The sequence below is a fragment of the Aythya ferina genome (genome assembly GCF_964211825.1).
Source record: "Aythya ferina genome assembly, chromosome: 2".
NCBI classification, from domain to species: Eukaryota; Metazoa; Chordata; class Aves; order Anseriformes; family Anatidae; genus Aythya; species Aythya ferina.
In genome coordinates this window covers 125,511,933-125,538,386 of record NC_140297.1, presented here as the reverse complement: position 1 = coordinate 125,538,386, position 26,454 = coordinate 125,511,933, and the positions used below count along the sequence as shown (strand labels likewise).

At 35.3% G+C, this 26,454-nt stretch overlaps 1 protein-coding gene across 1 annotated transcript in view; it reads right to left on the bottom strand.

The window, feature by feature from the left end:
• PREX2 (phosphatidylinositol-3,4,5-trisphosphate dependent Rac exchange factor 2) overlaps positions 1 to 26,454 on the bottom strand; it is a 183,181-nt gene that overhangs the window by 98,107 nt on the left and 58,620 nt on the right. The window contains exons 8-16 of the mRNA XM_084512072.1: positions 22,165 to 22,298; positions 20,376 to 20,479; positions 13,017 to 13,166; positions 9,601 to 9,745; positions 7,988 to 8,088; positions 3,516 to 3,619; positions 2,134 to 2,183; positions 1,477 to 1,552; positions 843 to 915 (exon numbers count right to left, since the gene is read on the bottom strand). Coding sequence (XP_084368198.1) covers positions 843 to 915; positions 1,477 to 1,552; positions 2,134 to 2,183; positions 3,516 to 3,619; positions 7,988 to 8,088; positions 9,601 to 9,745; positions 13,017 to 13,166; positions 20,376 to 20,479; positions 22,165 to 22,298 — 937 coding nt within the window. The remainder of the gene's footprint in view (positions 1 to 842; positions 916 to 1,476; positions 1,553 to 2,133; positions 2,184 to 3,515; positions 3,620 to 7,987; positions 8,089 to 9,600; positions 9,746 to 13,016; positions 13,167 to 20,375; positions 20,480 to 22,164; positions 22,299 to 26,454) is intronic.

The window sequence follows — 26,454 nt, the reverse complement described above, 5'->3', positions numbered from 1 at the left end:
AATGCTCACTAACAAGTTCTGGCACTCTTCAAGTGCATGAATGATGTACACCACGTTCAGTATTAGAAATGGGTTTGCTGGGGATGTGGAAGCAACTAGAACAGCAGACAGATGCAGTCTGTATGTTCAAAAATCAAAGGCAAAAGTGAACACTGTCTGAGAAAAAGTTAATTCTTCCTCCTTATCTAAACAAGCTGATGAGAAAATGATTTCTTTTTCTTTATTCCAGTAAATGACCCACTGCTTCAATCATTTCACTGAAATCTTCCCTCTGATGGTATTAAATGCAACCTGTTCTCATTTTTTGTACTCCATGTATCTCTGCTCTCCTCTCCCTTCTTCTTTGTTCCATGCTGTCTTTATTATTTTTTCTACATTTCTACATTTTCTATCATTTTTGTACAGTCCACTTTCTCTGGCTGTCACCACTTCACATATTTAAAGTCATGCTCCACAACACTTAATTCATTCCTCCAAAAATTATTCCTTTATTTTCCTACATATTTCCTCAAGGTCTATCTTCAGGCTCACCTACACAAACATGTATTGCCTGCTTAAGAATTTTCTTTCAATGTGGTTCACCAAAATTCCACCCCTAAATCCTTCGAAAGATGAAACCCTCAGTATATGCTTTAAAATTGACTGAAAATAATTTTTAGAGTATACAATACATATTTTTCTTCTTCTTCTTCAAGATTGTAGCATAGGTTTCTCCAGTGATATAATGAATGAATTTCCTATACTGTCTGTAATATCTTTAACAGTGCCTGCATTTCCTTCCTACTATGTAGATGGCATTAAACAAGAGGTATGTATACCTTGTATAGAATGTATTTACTTACCATGGTGCATAAACCCATTATCACAAAGAGCTACACCAAAGATCATAGCTTCCTCCCTGGTCCGGCAATCCCCCTGTTAAACCATAGCATATTTTCTTTATATTTTAATATATAAGTAAAATGGATTCTATTCACAGTGGTATAACCTCACTGGGCAAGTATAAAAGTATTGAGAATTTTTACTTCTATTTTATAAAGCTGGTACATGTTGACTGAATGAACAGGTTACCCCATTCTTGTTCCTGGTTTGCTTAAAATAAAACAGAATCATAACAGCAAATTGGTACTGACTTCCAGTTAGTAATTTAGGGTTTTCAGGGCCTATGCATTTCATTTTAAGCCTTGAAAAATATCACATGCTGAATTACAAAGCTAAGTCTCATTAAAACATTTAAAGTTCAATTGCAAATAAGGAAGATAAGTACAAAAGGGATGAATAGCATGGCTGTTGACAGCTGATTTCTGTTACTTTACTGGTTAAGAGGATTACACACAAATATGCGTGCACGCACACACGCACACACTGTTCTTATACAAAGTGTATGTTATTCCACCTAATACATCACTACCTTTCAAATCATAATTTAAATGCAATATTTAGAAAAGCACATAAATCCAAAAGGTATACACTTGCCTGTGCAATCAACCAGTCTATGAGTTTGTTAGCCATGACTACAGATTTGTAGGTTCTCAAGTGATAATCTTTATCCCTGTCCAAAACAAAAATATATATGTAGGTATATATATGAAGCAGAAGGTCAAAAGAGCCTAAACTAAAAACAACAAACAAAAAACACTTATTTTCTTTACAAGTTAGTATAAGCATGAATTGACCATTTTGTAGTGGTTCAGAAACAGAGCTTCAGAAGCTGCCTCTGGAGTAAAGCAAGTCAAACCTTTCAGTGTAGACAGAAAGGGGAAGGCTGACCATATCTTACTTTGTCACTGCAACATAAAGACAGTTGCCTTCTTGCAGCTGAGATTCTACAAATGAGTAATGGAACGTTACTAAAGAAGTGAGTATATTAATATCTACAGTAAGCATATAAGCACATCTATCAGGACCTAGATGGCTCTAAAAGTCTGGAAAAAAAAGATAATCTTGGATTGAGTTTGCACTCATTTTATGATGCAGTTACACTTTTTGTCTTTATAGCCCTTCAATCTTTTTTGATTTCTCCCCAAAGACCACTCTTAGAAAGGTGGGTTAGGTTCCTACATTCAAACACAGTATCTTCAGAATACATACTTCTCTTGAATGAGTCTCTAAGGATTTCCTAACTAGACTCACCTAATTACTGGGGTGAAGAGACTGTGAAGGCGACAGTACAGTCGTACACCCTGTAAAAGAGAAAGATGAGGTTACTTACGTGGATTATAATGTTGTTACATATTCACACCCCAGAGAACATGAGAGGAACGGACACAGTAAAAAAGCTAGATGTTTCACTTAGCTAGCAAAACAAAACTATTCAAATTTCTTTATGTGCCAAAACTTACTATTTCCAGATAACAATATTGACATAAAAATCATGAGACATAAATCATTTATAACCAACTGATACACATGAAATAAGGATCAGCTTTAAGGTAGAATTAAAAAAATAATAATTAAGGTATAGTATTTTGAAAAAAAAAAAAAAAAAGTACACAAAACTTGAAAGATAAAGTAATGGTCTATGCATTAAGGTTTTCCAAATCACTGATTGGTGCTCTACACACAAAGCAAGCAATTAAAGTAAAAAAAAAAAAAATAAAAATAAATATTACACGCATAAGTACCTTTTATATATATATACAAAGTAAAATTACAACTAAACAGCATAAAAATAAAAATGATTCAAAGATGTGAAAAGATGTAATACATTTTCAATTGAAAACAAAAATAGAATGCTTGAAGGAATTTAAGATACTACCATCAGAAAATAGCATTAAGAAAAACAAATCACATAAGCATTCCTTAGCAGACTATCAAAAAAATAATAATAATCTTTATAACGTGCACGACAAAACATATATAACAATAAAAAATTGTGTCAAAACAGGTTTCATTCTACATTGTTGTGCCTGCTAGAATTTGGTATTGAAGATTCTCCTACATATAGCTTACATTAACAATGCCAGCAGAAAGTGAGTGCCATTGTAATGCAATATCCAAGATACTGCAGTTTTCTATGTCAAAATCATGAGATGAGTTTAAAGGCAACTTTGTTCAATAGAAGTGTTACACCTAGTAGTGTAGATGGATACTAATACCCATGTTTAAACATCTATGTGACTCTTGATTTACTGCTTTGTTAAGACACTAATACAAGACACTCTGAATTTTATTTTTATTTAATCTATATGTAAGTTCAAATCTATTAAGATGGATTGAAAAATGCAATGGACTGAAATGCCAGCCTCAGAATTACCCAGAAACACAGGCAATGCATCCCACATATGAAATCATGAAGTAATTAAAATACATTTTTAATTCCATATTTAAAATATGTAACAACAAGGCAAGATCTTCCCTTACAAATGGAAAATTAAGTTTGATTCACATAAATATAAAGTCAGGCAAGCGTGAAGGAATGTTGTGTTCTAGCACAATATTTTATTTTATTTCTCAAGCAGAATCTCAATTTCTGGTGCATTCTTCCTAATAATAGCAAATGTTCCATTATGTACCTTAGAAATCACTTCCTGCATCTCGTTTCTTGGATAGTATGTTCCATCATCATATCGGAATCTGTACAGCATGTGTTCAGGTTTGAATTGGTGCTTATCTGTAACTAAATTAAAAAACAAACAAACAAACAAAAAACACCACATGTATAGCCAGGTTACTTTCTACAGAAATACACAAAAAGAAGGGCAAAGTCATTCCTTCAAATAATAGTCCATTACATGATAGATTTCAGACAGGGAGGGTAGGAGGCATGAATAAATCATCTGCCCTAAGTTCCTTTATGTCACTGATGATGATATTTCTCACAACATTTAAGTAGCCCACAGGAAACAAAACAATTTTAAGTAATGGGCAAAGAATAAGAACAACAAACAGCCTGGAACAGCCTAGAACATCAGGCATTTAAGTGTGTTCAGTGCATTTGCAACCTTTATCAATCAAATAGCCAAAAAGACAGCTTCTTTTGCAATTATCAATGTATTGTTTCACATTATTTCCTGTCCTAATTCTTGCTAAGGCCAATCTCAGATGAATCAATAAAGAACCCTTCATAACATATTTGAATAGTCCTGCACTTGAGAGCAAAGAAGGCCTGTCTTCCTCTATATATAGCCAGCTGAAGGTCTTCAGTGCAAGAGACTTGCAATCATCTGTTAAGTCAATATACATGGTCCTCGTCACCAAAGACCCCTGAAAAAGGATCTTAGCAGGTGGGTTTCCATTCAGCAGTTTTAAAAGATTTCAACAACAAACCTCACAACTTCAAATATTTCTTCAAAAGTCACATCATATGATACAAAACTTCTCATAGAAACAGGACTACAGTAAGGCCTTCTGAAAAAAAGCTGATTCAATTGATGGCTGAGGACAGCAGAAAGCACTGGCACCATCCTGGGATACTGTATTTATTATTGGTTTGCTTGAAAATTTAAGCTTTAATTTGAAAGGAAATTTGCATGCCATCTACTATTAAAGGAGGCTATCATAAGTTGAGTCTTATGAGGAGTGGCTGAGGGAACTGGGATTGTTTAGCCTGAAGAAGAGGAGGCTCAAAGGAGACCTTATTACTCTCTACAACTACCTGAAAGGAAAATGTGGGGAAGGAAAAAATTCCTTCTCAGAAAGAGTGGTTAGGCATTGGAACAGGTTGCCCAGGGAAGTCACACCTGAAGGTGTTTAAGACAGATGTGGGGACATGGTTTAGTGGGTAATATTGGTGGTAGGTGGACAGTTGGACTAGATGATTTTAGAGATCTTTTCCAACCCTAATGATTCTGTAATTCTTTAATGTCTTTGTTTATCAGAGTAACAAGCCTGATAGTGTTAGGTAATTCTTCATCCCTTCCTATACCAAGGAAGGAAGATATCTATTCCTATACCTACAATATCAATCCATTATCCTCTTCAAAAATGTAGTTGAGCACCACAGACTTTACATAGTAAGGTGTCTTCTCTAACCACTGCATCATTTTTCACACACTGTCAAGCTCTTCAGTATATCCACCAATCATCTGATACATGGACATAAAATCAGGACATCATATATACAGTGTTTTCACCAGTGTCATGCAAAAGAAAATAACTTCGCTACCTGCACTTGATATATCTACTGATTGTAAAGCCCAGGACATTACTCTGATTGCCTTGAACTCATGGTATGTGCTGAGGTGATTTATCTACAATGACCCCTTAGCTTTTTACATATCATTAGCTCCCAGTACATCAGATACAGACTACAAAATTCTCATATATAATGCCTAGCATAAGTATTGAAATTGATTTTACTGAACTGTGACCATTTAACTCAGGAATAAAAGATACCTTCTAGTTCTGTAATTGAAAATAATTTGTTACTGTTGGAGAAAAGATATATTCCAGTAGATGAATGTACATTAAGAGTTTTTAAAACCAGCAACTACAGAAGATAGAAGAAAAAAAAAAAAAAAAAAAAAAAAAAACACTGCCAGGATCATATTGCTTAAGGTCAAACTGTTCCTTGCTGTTACAGAGATGCACAGAGAAGGAACCATGACTGCAAAGCACCTTTCCATTCTTGCATGTCCATGAAGAACAGAACAGGTTCTGCACTCTGAAGAGCATTGCTTTGTAGCATTTGTAGTCATTTGTAGGAAACCAAACAAGGATGCTCCTGACTCAACTGCATTGTGTTACCTACTAAATATATTGAGGGAAGCTGTGAGAGAAGCTGTAAATCACTATTCATTGGGCACAAGGAGAGGCAGGTTGTTTTAGCATTCTATGATATAGATGTGATTTGGCTCAAGAGGAAGAATAGATTATCTATCAGCCACTAGTATCAACTAGTATGAGCTGTACATTTGCAAGTCCATAGTTTCAAACAGTTAAGTATGCTAAAATGCTCATTACTACATAAGGAACACCAAATTGTTTTGTGTGTCACTACCAACCATCTATGTGTACTTTGTTTGGAGATAAGTATTTTATAGGGCATATGCCAAGAAAAGAGAACTGATCAGGTTTAAACTGGTCTTTAATTTTTGCTTTTCTGCCACGGTAATATTTACTCAGATCAGTACACCAATCCAGGAACTGCGCAACCATGTAAATACGTTTTTATTTTAAATCATCTGATATTTAAAATAAGCTGATATTAAGATATTTTTGTAGCTACAAAGCTCCTTATTGCCTTGAGAGGAAGCTTCCACCTCTAACCATCAGCAACAGGTGACCAGACAAAGTATCTCAGTATATTGGCTGATTAATTTTAAGCTGTTTCAGATATAAGAGAATGCCACCAGGTGGATTTAGGATAGCAACATATAAACTGTTTTTTCCTTTTGCAAAACTGGAAAAAAAAAAAAAAAAAAAAAAAAAAAAAAAAAAAAAAAAAAAAACACGGAACAGCCATAACTTGCCAGAGTTCACACACCAGGAAGTAAAACAATGTCCATCACAGTGTGGGTCTTGCATGGCTAGAATGAAGCATATGCTAGAATATGCTAAATCTAACAAAGCCCCCTACAGCATTTGCAATGTGAGTAACAGCCAAACTTTCTTTCTCCCTTGCTCCCTCTATGAAAACAGATGGTTCATTCAACTTTATTTTAAGAGTTCTATTTTCACTGAACCACAGCTGGATCCACTATTCAAAGTAGCATGTCTGGCTCAAATTTCTATGCTCTAATATAATTACCCTTTTATCTCATGAAATTACACAATATTCATTTAACTCTGTATTGAGAAAGTCTATCAGTGTATTTGGGATGTAAATTACAAGATCAGGAGAAGAATCTTTGGCAACAGAATCATTCCATTGAAAACAATTCTGTGTGTGTAGTAAACATAATAGCATCTGACATTTGAATGATGGTTGAAGAAAATCATGTAGACTGACATTAAAGCATTAAAGACTACATGACTACTGATGAATAACTTCAATGTTTTTCCTCCTACTCAGTGTATATTCAAAATGCACATAGCCAAGTGGCACTCAGTTACTCCCGCTTTCCTTTCAGCCAAGAACACTGAAACCATGGTGGCAAAGAACGTACAAAGTAAGTATTGAATTAATTACTGGTTTAAGTATTTATGTATCAAAATGTAAATTATCAGTGATTCCTTCTAAATTTACACCCTGGATCTATGCCAGAACAGCACCTAACTTTGCAACTCTTTCACTAACTGATTTTTAAAGTTACTGAATCTAAGTCAAACATGCCTTAAAAAGTGGAAGCATCTTCACTTTGCTTATAATCCTGATGGATTATAACTTCCAAAAGGAAAAGAGACAAGAACCTGCTGTGGTAAGAAGGCTTGATATGAAAAATGCTGCCAATTCAAATTACCTCAAGAAATCAAACCTTTTTGGCTCAAAAACTAAACCATTTCAGTGATGCTTCTCTCCAGAATGAGCTTAGCACAAATAGTTGACTGAAAATTTAAGCATAAAAATTTGAATTTTAGCAACTCTACAAACCAGAGACAAACAGGGCCTGAAAATTCAAATGTTTAAACTTTTGTGTTCTAGGTTGGTTTTACCTGCTAAACTTGTAATTCCTAACAGAGGATCAGGCATATTTATCAGCAGCCAGCTGTAACATTTTTTGCTATCTACAATGCTAATTCAAATATGTGTCCCTAAAAGGCCTAGCCTAACTAAAAAGCTTAAATCCTTAAAAAAAAACTCTGCCCTCCTTTCTTCACCTCAAATTTATTTTTGGTTATAACAGAATAGCAATGTCTCTGTAGGTCCCTGTTTGCAACGTTGTGATCCCAACAGCACAGATCTAATCTAGTTATATCCATGGAGGTTATGCAGTAAATCTTCTAGGCATGGGCAAGGGCCCCATGAGGTCCCTGTAAGGATATAATGCAGATTCAACAAGCTGCCTTGCATTAATGAGACCATCATTTTATAAAACAAAATTAAGTCCACTCTAATTACAACAATTACCTTGAAAACAAGTAAGTTAAAACTAATTATATTTACCATGATGGATAATGCCATTCTCTAATAAAGCTTGGCCAAGATGAACGCCTTCTTCAGATTTGTGTATCTCTCCAATTTCCAATAACCAGGACACAAATTCACTGAATTAAAACAGATACAAAAAAAGAAAAATTGAAATGTCATTCCACTACATCTACTACATTTTCTTCTTAGTTGCAAGACAAGCAAGGTTCCTTACTTAGTAAGTGCTTCTTAAGCCTTTAGAATGACCTTTAGAATGTCATATCATCTTTTAAAAAATGATTTCCACTTTTTATCATTTAGATATAATACATAAAGGTTTCCCTTGACATGTCTTTTCTTTTCTGTTCAGAAGTTTTATCTAGCACATGACAAATATGCCTTTGTTTTCCATGATTTTCTAAAGTAGAATAGACATATTTGACTAGACAGTCAAATATAAGAAAATCCCAGGCACACCTACTGCACCTACACAGGGAAGATATCCTCTGAAGGCAGACCATAATTGCAGCATGACAGAACAGTAGGCCTGTTATTTCTGAGACGTCCTGAGCACATAAACAAAGCATATAGTGCACATCCAAGAAATACCAAGTTTATTTCACAGTAAATCTGATGCAGTTCAGAGATATCAATTTTATGGTACATAAAATATTTCCATGTCTGTTAAAAATCAAAATAGCAGTTTAGTGAGGCAGTGCAACATCCACATTAATGGGTTTTAACTATTGACCCACAGACAAGCAAAAGCATAGTTTGGAAGGATCCACTTCAAAGATGGAACAGAAAAGCAAACTTTTGACAGTCAGTTTAAATGTTTTACATGGCTCCATACCAGGAGCGTGTTGTTTATCTCCTTCCAACAGTCGCTCTAAGGAGATGATTCAATCACAACTCAATAATTAATCTTAATCCTCATTTCAACTCTCACCAGCTACATGACTTTGGACAGTACCTGAAAATCTCTTATTTCGTTTCCTCTTTTGAACACAGCAGTGAGGATCTTCATCACAATGTGCTTGTGTAAAACAATCACTGTACTATAGAAAAATACTCCATGCTAATCTGCCTTACAGTCAGATGAAATAAGGGATAAACTTTCTGCCCCAAAAAATGTTTTTCTGTAACGTATGTAATATCATGCTACCTATTGCTTTCTCCTCCTTGTGCATTCAGTCTCCTTAAGCCATAGGTACATTATGACATTCTAAAGATTCTCCTCTTAACAGGGTTTAATTTTTAAGCATATAAATTGCCTTTAATAACTCGATACCTGATATTCAGACAAGAGGAGAAGGGAACAGTTTTAGAGTCAGATTTTTAAAGTGGATTAAAGCAAATTTGACACTCTAAAATGCATCAAAAACAGTTGAGAATTATTTACCTAAAGAAACAATTTTATTTGATGCATTTTCTATGTTCAACATGCCTTTGCAGCCTTGGCCCTTTAAAAAGGTATTTTGGGATTTGAGTACATATCCATAAATTTCAGGCAGAACAATTTACATTTTGGCTAAATTCTGGGAGGCAAATAGTCCTAACAGACATTACAAATAAAGTGTGGTTTTCATAAAATCCCAAAGAAGATATAAAAGCTGCTTAAAAATCATGCTATAAAATGCATGTAATACCTTCCAAGAAAGCACTTGGGGAAAGTGGTTAATTTCCTCTTCCTGTCTTTGATGAGATTCCCTTGTTTGCACATCATTTTGTATAGTCTTTCTCCTTGCTCAGAGATCATCACCCAAGTGTCTTGTTCCATGCCCAATTTTAAACCTGTCAAAAATACAATAAAATTTTATGAAGTGATACCGTCATTATATTTCAGTCTTCAACAGAATAGACAATACTAATATTCTACATATAAAAAAGTAAAAGGAGGTTTTTCCATTATTTTGCTCAGAATCAAGATCTATTTATGAACATCTAACCTTCATAAAGCATAATCAAATGATATCTATAAATTCCTCACAGTGAAGTCAAATTGTTACTGAAAATGTACACCTATACTAACATCACTTTTGATATTGCAGTAATAAATATTAATGCTGTGATTTTCAATGACTTCAGCATATGAATGTTCAGAAAGAAGGAGTCTTCACAAATTTAAAGTAAAAGGTCCATATTTTACTCTTGTCATCTGATAATAAAAATTCTCACATTTTCACAAAAATTTTCACAAACATTTTTCAGTTTTTCAATGAACTGTAACTAATTATCTCTTGTATACTTGTTAGTTTCATAGAGGATTAATTTAGCCCTTTTCCACAAAATCACATGCACAACTTGATTTTTATTTTTGGGGGGACTTTCTCAACAACCAAAATCTATCGAGGGGGTTAGTTAAACATTTCTTCTTATTTTTTCCTGTTTTTCTTCTCAGGAAAATCATTACATTTTCTGAATAACAGATGATTGAAAACAGTTCTTGTTGAATTATGTATCATATTGGCCCCTCACAGAAGCTTGTTCTCCCAATGAATACCACAGACCTTCATAACCCATGTATTTTCTCTATAAACCATCTTAATTCAGGATAAAACCACACATTTCAGGAATGTCTTATATATATGTTCTCAGCTTCTCTCTAGATTTGCACATTTCTAAAATTTTAGCTATATATAATCAATATGAGTAGTAGTCTGCCACTTCTATAATTCTGAAGAAAAAAAAAAACATGGCGTAAGAAAAAGATAACAAATTGGTCTCGGATACAGAAGTGTCTCTCATTACCCACGAACTGGTTAGTGGTAATGCCATACAAACATAAAACCTGACTTATTCCCAGGAAAAGAAAATCTAGCCAGTATACTTCTTTTGGAGCTAATAGGACATTGATGTTTTTATTTGTACTGACTGTTTGAATCATCAGCAGCATCACAGCACCATCAGCCTTGAAAATGTTCACCAATTTAAAAAAAATCTAACCTTTTGAATGCTTCAGATGGTTACATGAAAGCCCCTAAACTGAAAGAAATACTTCCCAGCAAAAAGTTTCCAATTTGGCTTGATTTCTCTTAGCAAAGAAATAAAATCTATAAAGCGGTCCTAGTTATTAATTCAATTACCACTGAAATTTCTGTTAAAGTATTTCACCTGGGGCATCCTCTCCCTTCTGTTCAGCTTCTGCTTTATGAACTCCAAATAACGGCATAGGTTGAGCTTCCCTAAGTACATTGAATCTCCAAATCTCCCAGTACTAATGGTCCAGAAAGCTCCAGCTACATGGCATACTCAAGCTGTATTTCCATGATCCATATTCTTTATTTATCTGGTCTGGTGATAACTGCTATCCATGGTTCTGCCTGAGATGTGGGGTCCACGGCACTGCTGTGAAGGAATGTGTGGGCAGGTCCTGCCACACCATGCAGTAAGGGGGCAGTGACTCAAACAACACCCGCTCATAGCCCAAGAGATTTGTAAAGTGTGTACATTTGACTTAGCTGGTGTCTCACTTGCAAAGGAGACAAAGCACTGTTCTCACATGTGCAGTCACTTAGACCTCAGTGTAATTGTCTATAAATACATACTTGCATGAACAGGCTCCACGCCTTATTAAGTAAATATACAATTTAAGCATCTTTATGTTCACAGTAAATAGGAAAATGCTTATAGCTACATTCAGATACAATATTTGAATTCCAAAAATGTATCTGTTTAGTTCCTGAGTAATTTGGCAACTTGCCTGCAATTAAGTTGATACATCCTGCATTGTTTATACAGATGTTTTGAAAAATGGTGTCAAGCTGAGGCAGGGAAGGTTTAGGCTAGACATCAGGAAGAGGTTCTTCACTAAGAGGGTGGTTGCGTACTGGAACAGGCTCCCCAGTGAAGTAGTCACTGCACCAAGCCTGCCTGAATTTAAGAAACATTTGGACTGTGCACTTACTCACGTGGTCTAAAACTTTGGGTAGACCTGTGCGGTTCCAGGAGTTGGACTCGATGATCCTTACGGGTCCCTTCCAACTTGGGATATTCTGTGATTCTATGAAATCTGTTTGTTGTTGTTGTTGTATTTGACATCATCTCTAGCACATTGGTTTTCATTTTTTATTCTAAAATGTTGAGCTTTTAGACCTCTAAAGCAACTTTTTAGCTTTTCCACTATTAATTCTTGAAGGCACTGTTAATTAGCCAGGGCTCAGACATTCTAGTTGAAACTCTGGTCCTACAGCAGATGTTATACAAACATCCAGTATTCAACTTGAAAAGACCAAAGAAAGTACTCTTATCCTCCATTTACAACAGAGGCACAAAACAATGGCTACTGAAACAGGACACAGAAAATCTACACTAACCAGGAACAGAAACACAGATCTGACACCAAGGTCATATTTTCTTTCAGTACTGAGGCTCCATACATCCTCACTGATTAGGATATTTTAGCTTGCAAATGAAATTAGCTCCAGAAGATGATGATGCGTCATCTATTCTGTGCTGGGTTCACCTTCAATACACAAGGTTATTTGTGGTCACATTAGAGATCAGGATTATATTTCAGCCAAGTATTCTTCCACCTTAATTCAGTGATTCAAAAGACAGTTGTTTGCAATGGTGATTTGTTACTTTCTTGGATGGGGAGAATGGATCAAAGATGTGGTTGTGGGTGTATTCTGTACCATTTCATGTTGAATCATCTGTATGAACTTAGAAAATCTGTTTATTTCAGCGCTTCAAATTTCCATTCACAAAATGTATACAGACCCCAAAAGGCATTTAGGATAGACCCTCATTTACCACAAGCCACAACATTTCACAGGCCTCAGTAAAATTATGATAATATTTTCTGGTTGAGGATAAGCTGAAAAATCTTAGATGAAATCATCTTCCCATTTACAAAATGACATTCGCTACCAACACACATGATTCAAGTCATTATGTCCTTCCCAGTACTAGTTTGATTTATTTTTTTCCAAGCTGTTATTCATAAACCTTCAGTTGAACCTGATACCACAAGTTTGCCTAGCAGCTGTTTTGCTTTACATCTCAACATAAAAATACAGCATGGCTTTCTGGCACAGCAACATAAGGAAGTTTATTAACCTACCTTTTCGTCTCTCTCGCTCTTTCAAAATAGCTTCCAGCCATTCTTGCTTCTCTTCAGGTGTTTTTGCCATGCACACAAACCATTTGTTCTTTGCTGTGTTGTGGATCTTCCAGCCATTAATGACAGTGTGGCCACTGCTGTGATAGTCAGCTGGGAATAGATAAATTGGCTTAAAGAACAAAAACTCTTAAAAAAGAAATAGGTAATATATTTTAAGAACACCTTCTATTGTTATGCATAAAACTCATGAAATACAGAATAAAATAGAAAGGAAAACAGAACAAATATAAAGAATGTAAAATTATCTGTGCTGATTGTGAACTGTTATAACTTAATGAGCTATATTTTTTACTTCTAGTAAACTTAATGTGTTTTTTATAATGTGAAAGGGAATTGCCTGGCATATGGGAGCCATCAACCCTGAAGGTATTCAAAAGATGTGTAGATGTGGTGCTTAGTGATATGGTTTAGTGATAGACTCAGCAGTGCTAGGTTAATGGTTGGACTTTATGGTCTTAGAGGTCTTTTCCAACCTAAGTGATTCTATCGAAGAAGGTATGAATTCAGTACTAAAACAAGCTGAGCCCTCCTAAAAGAAAAGATCACTGTATTTAGAGTACTTTTGTTTGTGTTAAATAAATAATTCAATAAAAACCAGCATTGTGGTTTTGTACCTAAAATTATTCAGAGCTGCTCTGCTGATTGAATGATTTACTACTAAGTTTATAAACGGACCAAATACACAGTTACAGAAATGCAATTTTGGTTTGAAGAGTAAGCAAATCATAAATATTTGATACATTTTCACTGATATTTGATGCATTTTTACTTGCTATCTGAATAAAGAAATATATATATACTTAGTGATTACACAAGCTGAAATATTAAAAAAAAAAAAAAAAACAACTATGACTTCAAAAATATGCATAACCAAATGTGTAATTTTTGAAATATGTTCCTAACAACCCTAATTTCAGTGTGCATATAGTGAGAGAGAGGTAACAATTGCTGCTGATGTTCTTAAACTTAATTAAACAAAAAATCTTGAACTTCTGCCTCTTAGCATGTAAACTGCTATGCTATAAAAAGCAGACCATTTACTGCTTTTTACTCCTTCTTGACTTACATGACATTTGATTTTAACATGCTAGTCTATAAATCTTATTCAGAAATTAGCTAAGCAGACTTCCTCTCTGAAACTGACACCCCTGCGTGAATATCCTTCAATAGGATTAGATGCAACTCCTGGGGGAAAATTCATGAGGCATAAATGGCCTATGAAGCAAATACATTTTTTTGCATAAAAGACAGATTAAAACTAGAACTAGCAACTATTGTACAAATTATTACAAAAATCAGAAGGTCAGCATTCTCTCACCAAAAACTTTCATTATGAGGCAAGAAAGTCCTGGGGCCAGCCCTGAACTACTGTAATAGCTGCAGACCTCTTTACTTTGTAAATACAGCTTCATAATTCAGCCCTGTTTTGTATAATGAGATGGGATTTTCTGAAACTGAAACCCTTGCTGAAATGCCTGCTACAATTTATCATAAATCTCAGCAGACATGCTAGTATCCTTTCAATAACTCTGCATTTTAATAAGATGGAAAGCAGCCAAGTTTTGTACAGTGAGCTGGGAAATGTCAGGAACTACTAGAAAATCATGAGACTGATGGCTGATTTCTAAACCAACAAAATTTTCTCATACTCACAAGAATATAAGCACAAGCAAGTGTAAACTACCCATCATATCCTTCATGCACCCTCAGAAAACCAAAAAAAGTCAGTGAAAAGAAAGAAGCCTCAGACAGAAGCTATCAGCTGACAGATTGCAGCCTTCTGGAGATCAGAGGCAGGAGGGCTGCTGGAGGAAGGAAAGTTAAGGTCCCTCTGTATTATTTATGCATGGACTTAAAAACCTGGCAATAAAGCATTAGCTGTGCCTTTTTGTTTACTCATTTTTAAGTTGCAGGTTAATATGTATTAAAAATAAAATCCCGTGGTCTTTGTTTCTATGCATCTGTCATCATAACACCCTTGTTTGGCAGGGAAACATTATGATCACTAATGCAGAGAACCATGGCAGTTATAATTGTGGCAAAAGATGTATGTCAAAAAGTACAGCTCAGACTCATACATGGCTTTAGACACAGATATTTCATTCTGGACAGAATTTTGGTACTAACTTAGTTTTTCTCCAAAATTGGCTCATCTAGCCACTTGAATATCCCAGTGTACAGATGGCTTTTCAAACACATAGCTCGCTTGGCTGCCGAGGTTCTGTAACTGCATGACCCTGAGCACTGACAGTGTGATAACACGTTTATCTCGTGCCATTACAAACTCATGGAATTCTCTGAAAAGCCCGATTAGCTGGGTGCTAAGACTGCTGAATGTTACACAGATGGCAATGAGTTAAGGTGGATGAAAACTGGTAGCTGTCAGCAAATTTTGCAGTAGTAACCCACTATTGTGATGCCCCGGCTTGACTCAGCCTTTAACTACAACACCCCTGCTTTCTCTTCTGCTCACTGTGTTCCCCAAGATTACAATGCCTCAAGCAGTACGTCCTGCCCAATACTGCTGGCACAGTCATTTTCTGCTCAGCATTCCAGCATTCTGCTGCCATCCCATATGATCTCACACCACTTTTGGACTGGCTACTGGACAAAATCTGATCAAAATCTGCACAGATGTTGTCTGGCTGGCCAGCCAGGAGGTGTGCATGGGCCAGCTGCACAGGAAACACACACACTCTTCACAGAAAGGCGATCACATCTGCCAGTCAGGCTAAGGGAAGGATTTGCAAACCTGACTTTATGGTTAGAGCTGAAAGAAGAACATGAGACTTTGAGATGTTCCATGTAAAGCCTAAACAAGCATGCTTAACAAATCATCAAACTTCTAACTTCCCAAGAAAAGGTGATGAAAGATGACATCATCTTCTAATGATATTCTGTAATACATTAAAGCTTGCAATTTGAACTTTACTATGTTGTTCAAAATTCAAGACTCAAAGCTTTGAGGGATGCATACCAAGCAATTGGTTACAGCCATATGCAATAGAATTTGTTTCTCCACTTAAAATAAATAAATAAATAAATAAAAATAAAAATAAATCCATATTTAAGGACTTCTAAGTTTCAGAGACTCTGGGTTCTTAGGAGCACCAATGCTCAGGAACATCAAGCACACAAGCACATAGTTGCTGCATAATCTCAGTTCCTTTCCAACTCCTTACATTTTTTCATTCAGTTCCTGGTTGTTACTATTATGTTGTGTTTTTTTTCTGTTTCATGCTTCATTTCAAGACAACAGGGAGCAGAATTAAAATAGTATAAAATACAATAAATCTGGTATTTCCTAAGTCTCAAGTGCTTGTCTTCATAAACTTGATAACACTCATCTAATGACTGATTAATGCCTTCAGCAATACACTTTTCTCTCAAAATTAAATTTTAAAAACTGAATAAAGAAAAAAAAAAGATACCTAACAATACCATCAGAATATATGCACCTTTCTAATAATCACAAGTGGTTGTATAGCCACGTTGGCTTAAGAACACAAATAGTCTGCCCTGGTAATTAATATGCAATTCACTTTAATCAATGCAGTTGAAAAAGCAAAGTGCTTCATGATGTTGGGAAAAAAAAAAAAAAAGTTTTCACCAATTCACCAATTTACTGCTCCGACAAAGCTTGAGCATCAAAGCTTCTCCACCACAGAAATATTTCTTTTTAGAAAAACTTTATTAATTTTTGTATGCATGTCATTAGCATGACAATAAACCACACTAGGAATCTGTTTTCCTATCTCTACCTCTATCTCTTTTCCTAGCTCTACTTACTAGCTGCAGAGATTACATTCCTAGATCTATCAATGCTGACAGCAAACATACTCAGTTACCCAGACACCTGAAGTTCTGAGGTTCCTTATACCTAAAGAGCAGATGATCCCAAAAGTTACAGTAAACAACTTTAATGCTTACAAAAGCCCCATGAATAATACATGACAAAGGGTCATGCATAGCTATGAAAATATAAGCACTATGCCCCTAAGAGCTTGCACTCTAAATTAAGAATTATGGAAAATGATAGATAATTAAGGAGAGGAAAATACCAAAAAAGCACATGCAAAGCTAACATGAATGAGGCTCAGAACAGATTGCTACACTTGGGAATGAAATAAGGCAAAAAGAATGCAGCAGACTATTACTGGGTTACAGTTCAAATGTGAATGATTACATGAGATGAGAAACGACATCTGGGTGCCCCAAATGAGAACAGTACAGAAACCAAGACACAAGAAGGTTAAAAACGAGTATCATGGTATGGGTGAAAGAAGTATCAGCATAGAAGTATGAAGAGTGAATTTCTGGCTAAAAGGAAGGAAAACAGGTGAAAAGGGGGGGGGAGGGGAGGTATACCAGAAAAGCAAAGAAGGCTGCCACATACCAGTGAAATGACACAAATATTTCCATATTTTAAAAAGAACCACAGAAAGCAGAGACGAAGCAGCAATAATTACAATAAAATATTATTTTAGAATATTGGACAAACAGAAAATGAGAAAGCAGGAAACCTGGAGATGGGGAAAAAGAAGAGGTAAGAATAATACACAAAACAAAATAATAATAAAAAAAAATGAATTAATGTCTTGCAAGTGTGGAAAGTGTGGATTTTAGAAATGTTGCAAAAATCAAAGTGACAAGATTTGATATGATGCAGAAGAGGAAGTGGGAAGGAAGGAAGATGGCTTTCAGTATTGTTTTCAAGGCTGTAGGAAATGGGAAGGGTTGCTAAATTTCATTTTGCTGGAGGAAATTAGACTACTGGTTTAGAGTGAAGAAGGAGATAATTTGTGTTCAGCTAAATTTTACTTGAATATTCACTGAGGATGAAGATGAATGGGCAGGAATAAAAATGGACAAAGTAAACAAGACCAAGGAATGGAAAGCTAGAACAACCAACTGAAGAAAGTTACAGCAAACTTGAGAAATACAAGTGAAATGGAGGATGGAAGCAATATTTGCTAAAGACAATACTTAAAGCATGCCAATACGTGGAATTGGAAACAATAAAAGAAAATGCCATAAAGTCCTTCATTCATCAGGAAGATGGTCACTGCAAGTTTCTGTGGCCACAGTAACATCACCAGTTTTAAGTAAAGAGACAGCTGATTGGTTTTCTATGAAAAAGAATTTTCAAAGCCATAGAAAATTGGAAAGAAAAATCTGTTTTCCAGAAAAGATATATGAAAATCAAACAAGAATGGAAAAAAGTGGAAAATACATACTTATACATACATACTACACTATACTTATTCAAATACATACAACAAGTGGAAATGCATACTTATTGTCAAGTCTGAGAGAAGACCACATGCATATAACAACAAAATCAGAAAACCTAGGTCACATGGTAACGGAAACATGAAAACTATCTTTTATTTCTAATGTGCATACAAGGAAGCTGAAGGAAAATAAATGGATGGTAGTAAATAACAGGTGATATAAAAGACCAAAATATTCAACTGTCTTTTTTACATAAGCAAAATGCTAACTGAGGTTTCATATTTCTCACAAATAAGACTAACAACTAGATGGGAATACAAACTAGAAAATGGAAATAGCAGGCTAAATTATGTTCAAGTCAGTGAGGCCTGATGAAATTCAATATAGTCCATTTACAGAAACCTCTACTAACAATTTGGCCTGGTGAAGGACATAGCCCAAGCAGATGTCAAAGAATTACTGTGAAATTTGTTCTATAAAACAAGGAAAACCTATCAAGCGTGACCCTTGCTATACCTTTTATTTACCATTTTCCAGTAGTTTTATCGAGAAATCAAATGGTTTGTTTATGGAACCAAAGCAAGGAGAATTGCAAGAACTCCAGGGAACAAAGTATGAATTCCAAATTCCTAAGAAATTGTAGAAAGAGTTGGTCTTCAGTAAAATAAAATTTAGTAGAGGTAAGAAAGCAATTATTAGTAATTACCCATATACACTAATACAGTATAGAATATGATGGGATAGATAGCAGTACTGCACAAAAGGATCTGGTGGTACACTAGATCAATAAAGTATTAAAAAAAAAAAAAAAAGTGAAGCCAAGCCGTTGTGGGATTACTAATAGACAATCCATGTACAGCAACAATTATTCTGTAATTATTCTGTTCTACTTGGCACCAGCAAAGTTTCAGCTCTGGACACCATTTAATACAAAAGAGGCAGACAAACTGGGGGAAAAAATCACCAAAAGACACAAAAAATAATAAAAATGTAGAAAACATGGCACATGAGGCACATGACAAAAGGTTGAAAGACTTACAAAGAAGAGATGGAAGACAGACCTAAGAGCCTTCCAATAAATAGAATGGTATTCAGACTGTTCTCTATACAGTAGAGTAAGTGAACTATTTTGAAAACAAATAAACACAAAATTACTAGAAAAAAAAAATCCTCACTTGTAAGAAATATTTAACTTCTGTGAAGAACTGAAGCAGCTTATTTAAGCTGTACAATACTTGTTATTTCGGTTCATTTTTAAATAGAAGTTACTTTCATAAATGCTTGGGATCTACAGTAGGGAAAATGCTTGGGATCCACATATGGGGAAAATCTAATGCTGTTTTAAAATCAGGACAAGTAATAGATAACTTGCTGAAATTTCCTTCAGACATATATCTGCAACGCCATTACAAGTTTATTTTTCATTTTGTTTTACATTAAACAGCCCCAAATATTTCAGGCTTTCTTTAGTAATTATGAGGAAATAATAATCAGGAGGAAAAAAAGTTTCAGAAAACTCAAGATTATAAAATAAAAAGTAACATTTATAGAAATATTTGGGGTTTTCATTTCTCTAATGTTTGTCAAGACAATTTCAAGCAATCATATGGATTATATCCCTACAGCTACTTTGAAAAACTTCCTTTTTCTTAAATACTTTTATTACAATTTCAGCATTTGTAGTGTTTGAGGTTTCATTCCAACAGAGGTAACTTTCCCATCTGCTTGTACAAATACATCACATTCCTAGGGATAACCTATCTAGCAGTGCTGTAATGCTGTAAAGTGAAGTTAAATATACAATTTCAGTTCAGCAATAAATGTCACCTTATTTTATTACTCTGTTTATGTTGGTGTAAAACGGTCATCTATGACTGCCCAGCTAGTAAAGTATGGAAGCAGTGAAGTGTCACAGAAGCAGAGTTTTGATAAGAGCACTTTTAAAGTAGCATTTTATAATTTCAAAGTACTAGAAGCCTCCATCCTCAAAGAAACCATGAAGCTTCATCTGACTTATCACCCTGAAAGACTACTTTAGTAAATTAGCAGCTAAAATATACTCACCTGTTCCATCATCTACATTCTCTACTTCCATCACTTCTGTGTTTATTCTGCCCCGAAAAAGGTAACGATGGCCATCAGTAGATGCTTTGCTGTTCTTCAGTCGCCTGATAAGAGAAAGAGATGATGAGCAAGTCACCCACAACATTGTGTTATGTTTCTGTATTGCTACTTGTACATGTAGCATCTAAAGGAAACTGTCAAGGTCACAATTCATTTATACATGTCTAATCAAATTGTACCACTCCTGAATGGGCCACTGCTGATGCTAAAGCAAAGATGCCAACTCTGGCAAGACTAAGCTTCAAACTGGTAGATGACAAGAGTTTATCAGCAAAGCCTCGCTCTAAATGTCCTGTTCCAACACTTTGATACTTACATGCCACACTCTGTCATTAAAGACAAAATAATGCACTGGGAGGATGTGTCCTCCTAGCTGGTTTAGCCTCCTTATATTTATAAAGAAATTCAATACAAGATTAGCATGACTGAAAAAATGAAATAACACTTTTGGATGTAAATCTTGCCCTACACACACGTACATGTATGTTAGCCTCATATGTGGCACTTATGCATGGAAGAACTATGAACACATTTTTTCTTCCACACATAAAAGTTAACCAAAAATTGTACTTAAGAATTTCTGGTATTTTGGAGGCAGTCAAGGCCTTTTGAGACTCCCAGTCCTAAGCAGCTTTTCTCACATAAGATAAACCAGAGATGATTTTCTGTCCATTTCAGCCCATAATGATAATTAATACTGTATTTCAAACAAAAGTCAGTTCCTGAGAATTAATGATCATCTGAGTTCTGACCTTCCCTCACTCCAGAGAGATACTAATCTTCAGAAAACGACCTGCCTCTCAATCATTACTGTCTGAGTAACTCCATTATATTATAAGCTGCTTATTCAAAAACTGAATGATATATTTAAAAAAAATAGCAGCAAATATAAAGGTTCAGTATATTTTTTCTTTCCAAAGTGAGTTAAATCCAGTAATCCTAGAGAACATTTTATCCATGAAACCAAAGCTTAGTGATCCATGTTTATACATGTTATACAACTCTGCAGCAAAAGGATGTTTAAAAATTACATAAAATGTATTTTATTTTGGCAGGGGTATTAGAGAACATTTCCAAGGTCTATTATGTTTCCAGGAATCTACCAAGGATCTAGCAATATGCGTATTCAGTGGCTACTGAAAGCAGTTTCTGGATCAAAGAAAGAAACTCAAGCAGTTTAAAAAGGGACACCTGTACACAGAATCCTTATTCCTCAGAAGCGTAAGAGCACTGAATGAACATTAACTGCAGAAGGTTGTTGCTGACCTACAGAATTACTCCCTGCAATGCAGCAAGAAGCAGCATTCTGGCTCTTTTCCCTGATTAGAAATACAAAGACTTGAAACACTTGAAACTTTAGAGACTAATTTTACAGCATAAGCTACAATCCTAATGTGTTTAACTAAAAATTCAGTCTGTTTACCCTTCCTAGAAGAGCGTGAGACCACCACATAGTACCTGTTGTGGAAGTCTGATGAAACAGATTCCTTCTCCCTCTATTTCACCATTTGGTTTCTGCATTCCTACAAATTTTTTCCAATGTTTGAATTAAATGCAATTCTTACTGGATGAAGGGTTTCCTCTGAAAATACTTAGGTTTATATTGCAATTAACTACAGTAAACACTTTTGTATTGTTCAAATGTTGTTAAGAAAAAGCATACAGAGAACTAGTTCTACTGTAAGAAAAAAACACAAATGATTTTTCAAAGTATAAATGGACCATTTACCTATGCTTTTTTTTGCAGTAGACCAAAAGGTTATCAAACAGAAAAAATATCCGCTCTTGAATATTTCCTGCTGAGATTTTCAGAAGTAGTCCACTCCGCAGCATTTCTGTGCATGTGTCAGTGATGTTGGACCCCTAAAATTAATGGGAAAGTGATCAATCATTTTTGTTTTGTGTTAACTGAAGGATTCTGTAGTAAGAAAGGACAGAATTTCTTACGCAAACACAATTCTCTGAAAACACCAAGACTAAAACTTATGGTAATTTCTTACATTTTAACTAAATAATAATTTCTAATGTTTACTTAATAATGTTTAACACCAGCTTTGTATTCACCAGGTATCATAATTAACTAGGAGAAGGGTTTGTTGCTTTATTGGATGTTTAAGATTCATCATTAAAGTTTCCAAATTATGTCACTTCTGTGCACGAGATCTCTCATGACAAATCAGGCCAACTTTATAAAACAAGTCTTATCCTTTGTGATTTTAATATTTAGTAAGAAAAGTCTGCAAATGAGGCTTTGAAACACATAATCTATGCCAAAATTAATTTGGAAGCTGAGGTAACCTCAAACTTGAAAGTCATTTAATGTATGCTTCCATACTAAATTGAGCTAGACAGAATCAAACCAAAAAAAGTAAGGTTTAAAATTTAGGAAAAAATAATAGCGGCATCTACAAGTAAGACTAGCATACTTCTCCTTAACGTACTCTGAAGACCTCAGAATTTTGTTAATCTTTATATGTTTGGAATGAAATTTCCCATGCCTCATTATTGCTTGAAGCAGATTTATTTATTTTTTTTTTATGAAAACAAGGCAGGCATTTTCAACAAACTTAATCAAAAAAAAAGCAACTTTAACAAAGAATAACATTTTCCCAAAAATATTCCTATGACAAATTCCTAGCATTTCAATGCCTTACAAAGATGAATGAACCTCTCAAAGAATCCTGCCTTTAAATCAAGGTGCACTATTTATGAAAATCATAGAATCATTGAATCATTTAGGTTGGAAAAGACCATTAAGACTTAAGATCATCAAGTCCAAATGTCAACCTTACATTACGAAGTCCATAACTAAACCATGTCCCTAAGCACCACATCTAGACATCTCTTAAATACCCCCAGGGATTACTCAACCACTTCCCAGGGCAGCCTGTTCTAATGACTGTTCGAACCATTTCTTCACCCTTTCCATAAAGAAATTCGTCCTGATATCCAATTTAAACCTCCCCTGGTGCAACTTAGGGTCATTTCCTCATGTGCTATCACTTGTCACCTGGGAAAACTGACCAACACCTACCTCACTGCAATGTCCTTTCAGGTAGTTGTAGAAAGCTATGAGCTTCAGCCTCCTTTTCTCCAGACTGAACAACCCCAGTTCCATCGGCCACCCCTCTTGTCTTGTTTCCTAGTCCCTTCACCAGCTTTGTTCTTCTGTGAACACATTCCAGCAGCCCAGTATCTGTCTTACAGTAAGGGGCCCAAAGCTGAACACAGTACTTGAACACCAGAGGAAGATTACCTCCCAAGTCCTGCTGGCCACACTATTTCTGACAGAAGCCAGGATGCTTTCTTGGCCACATGAGCACATTGATGTTCCTGGTCCTTTTCTGCCAGGCAACTTTCCAGCCACCCTTCCCCAAGCCTGTATCACTGCAGAGGTTGTTATGACCCAAGTGCAGCACCCAGCATTTAGCTGTGCTTGTGCCATACAAGTCCATGCTCCTGTGGGACAGTGACCTTCTGTACTTGTTCTATATGAGTCAAGCCATGAAATCCTATTGATAATTATGCATACACCCATGGCTCAAGGAGCTTCCTAATTTCAGACAGTCAACATTCAACCTGCAAAACCTGCAAAAGGCAGGGCTTTCCTTTCATCTACACATGTTCTGAATGACTTTTACTTGCAGTCGCTGTAGTTACTTCCTCTTCTTGATCTAATCACAGCAGCCCAAAGAAAAATGTATTCAATTAAGAGCCAAGAAGCAATCTTGGGTTCCGTTCTCAGCTCTTCATCTTACCATACATCCTTTGTACGTCACAGTCCTGAATATTGAGCAATAGCTCAGACTCTGCTCTAAGGGGAAAGCAGGCTGTTTACAGAGATGATAAGAGAGATTGTACAACTATAACAGTGGAGCATAATTTGGGTCTCTAAATCAAGCAACTTCAGTATCAGTGCTAACTAACCATTCTTGTTTCCACTTAGGATCAAATGAGGCAAAAATGAATGTCATCTCTAGCCACTAAGACAGAATAAACACCAGAAGCTGGTATATTAATTTACAGTTTTATTTGAAACCAAACACTGAAACACCTTAGCACATTCTGTAATATAAATTAAGCATAAATTAGAACTGAATTTAATTCTTGCTGACTACTACAGAAAAGCAAGTTGTTTCTTTCCATTCCATTTCATAGCTTCTGTACATTAAAAAGAGTAATCAATGTTATGCTGCTTTTAAAATTTGTTGGCATTTACTTTTAAAAGGCTGGATTTTTAAAAGGTTTTATTTATTTCCTTGTTTTTACAGAAAAAAAAAATCAGCTGGAAAATTATAATTTTTCTATGTACACCAAATATTTCAGCTTAAGGCTTCAAAACTGTTTCAGCAGTTTCAGTTTTCAACAAAAGGGTGTATTTTTTCATAGAAAGCATTTCATGAAATCATTTCATCTCTTCTTATTGAAATAAAAAAATCATTTTCACTGTAGAAAAGTATAACCTTTTCCCAACAGTCCTATCGAGTTCTGCTAGTATGCCAGAATCATGTCTTAAAATATCATGTTCTATACATATGTTAAATGTATGTAATTCAGGTTACTTGAATTCCTAAGATTTACCTAAGTCATTATTTAAGTTCAGCATTGCAATATCACAGTAAGTATTATCTGTGTCACATTACTACCCTCTGCTATTGTTTTGTTCTTCATTTTCCTCCTGTTCTAATGCAAACTGCTAGATGATGAAAAAACCATTCTAAATATACTTTTTTTCCCTCAGAGACCTCCCTTCCAAACACTCAACAATGTTAACTTCAGTTATCCTATACCTTCTGACAAGATCACAACCCATGGTGGTATGGCCGCAGGCCAGTGAATTTTGTTATTGCTGTTGTATTTACTGAAGTCCAAGGGAATAAGATAACAGGATCAGAAGTCACATCTGGCTGTCCTACATAACACTGCCAGTGCCAAAATTTTTTTTCTTCTGGTCCCCCCACCATGCCTTATGTATTTAACACCGTGAGTGTCAGCCTGCTCTGCTCCTACAGTTTGGATAGGCATGGAGCTGAAAGGGACAAAAGAGGAAGGGTGTATTATATGGAAGTACTGCTGTCCCTACACCTGGGGTTAAGCACTCCACTGCATCCCCAAGAGGTTAAAAAAAAAAAAAAAGAATGACGAAGCAGTTAGGATGAAAGACCACCATATCCTATACAGTTCAAAGGAGAAATGAAAACTATAAGAACTTTTTAATGAAGGATGCATCCACACTTTGAACGTGGCTTTACAGCAGGAACACCCAAGCTACAGTTTATACCCAGAGCATTAGGATAACTCATTAATCCAGCAGCTGGAGGACATTCTCATGGGGAAGGTTCAAGGCTGCAATAACGAATGAGAGGATACTCTTATCCCTGAAGCAGGAGAGGCTACTGGCTCCACAGCTAAAAATGAACTACAATACCTACAAGCAATATTTTAGAACAAATATTATCAAAACCTTCTGAGACAAACAAGTTTTCATTAAATGCTTAAACTCAAACTACCAAGGAAATCTCAAATGTAAGCAATTTGAATCTGAAATGTAATTCACTTTTTTAAAGTTTTCATGAATACACACATTTATACTCATTGCTTTCACATGAAGATCATATAGTTGCTTAACCTAAATGTAAAAGTCAGTGCTACCAGGCTACAACTCATGTTTCTATACATTTAAAGTACCTGCAATTATAGCGGATGGGATATTATCAGTGAAACCAGAATTTATGTAATATGTTGATTTAAAAATTAACAATAATCAATAATTCTACAATAATTATTGTAGAAACAAAATGTTCCAACAAAACATACGGATTCAGTTGGAAAAAAAAAAAAAAAAAAAAAAGACCTGAAAAGCAGACTTCTACCATGAATTTAGACTTGTTTGTCCTCCATCTTTCCTACTGAGTCACTGAAGACTCCAAATGTCTAACTTTAGAGCAGTCCTTATCACAAAATAAATACATTTAAAATGCATTGGAGAGAGAAAATAATATCCCCTTCATCCTTAAGT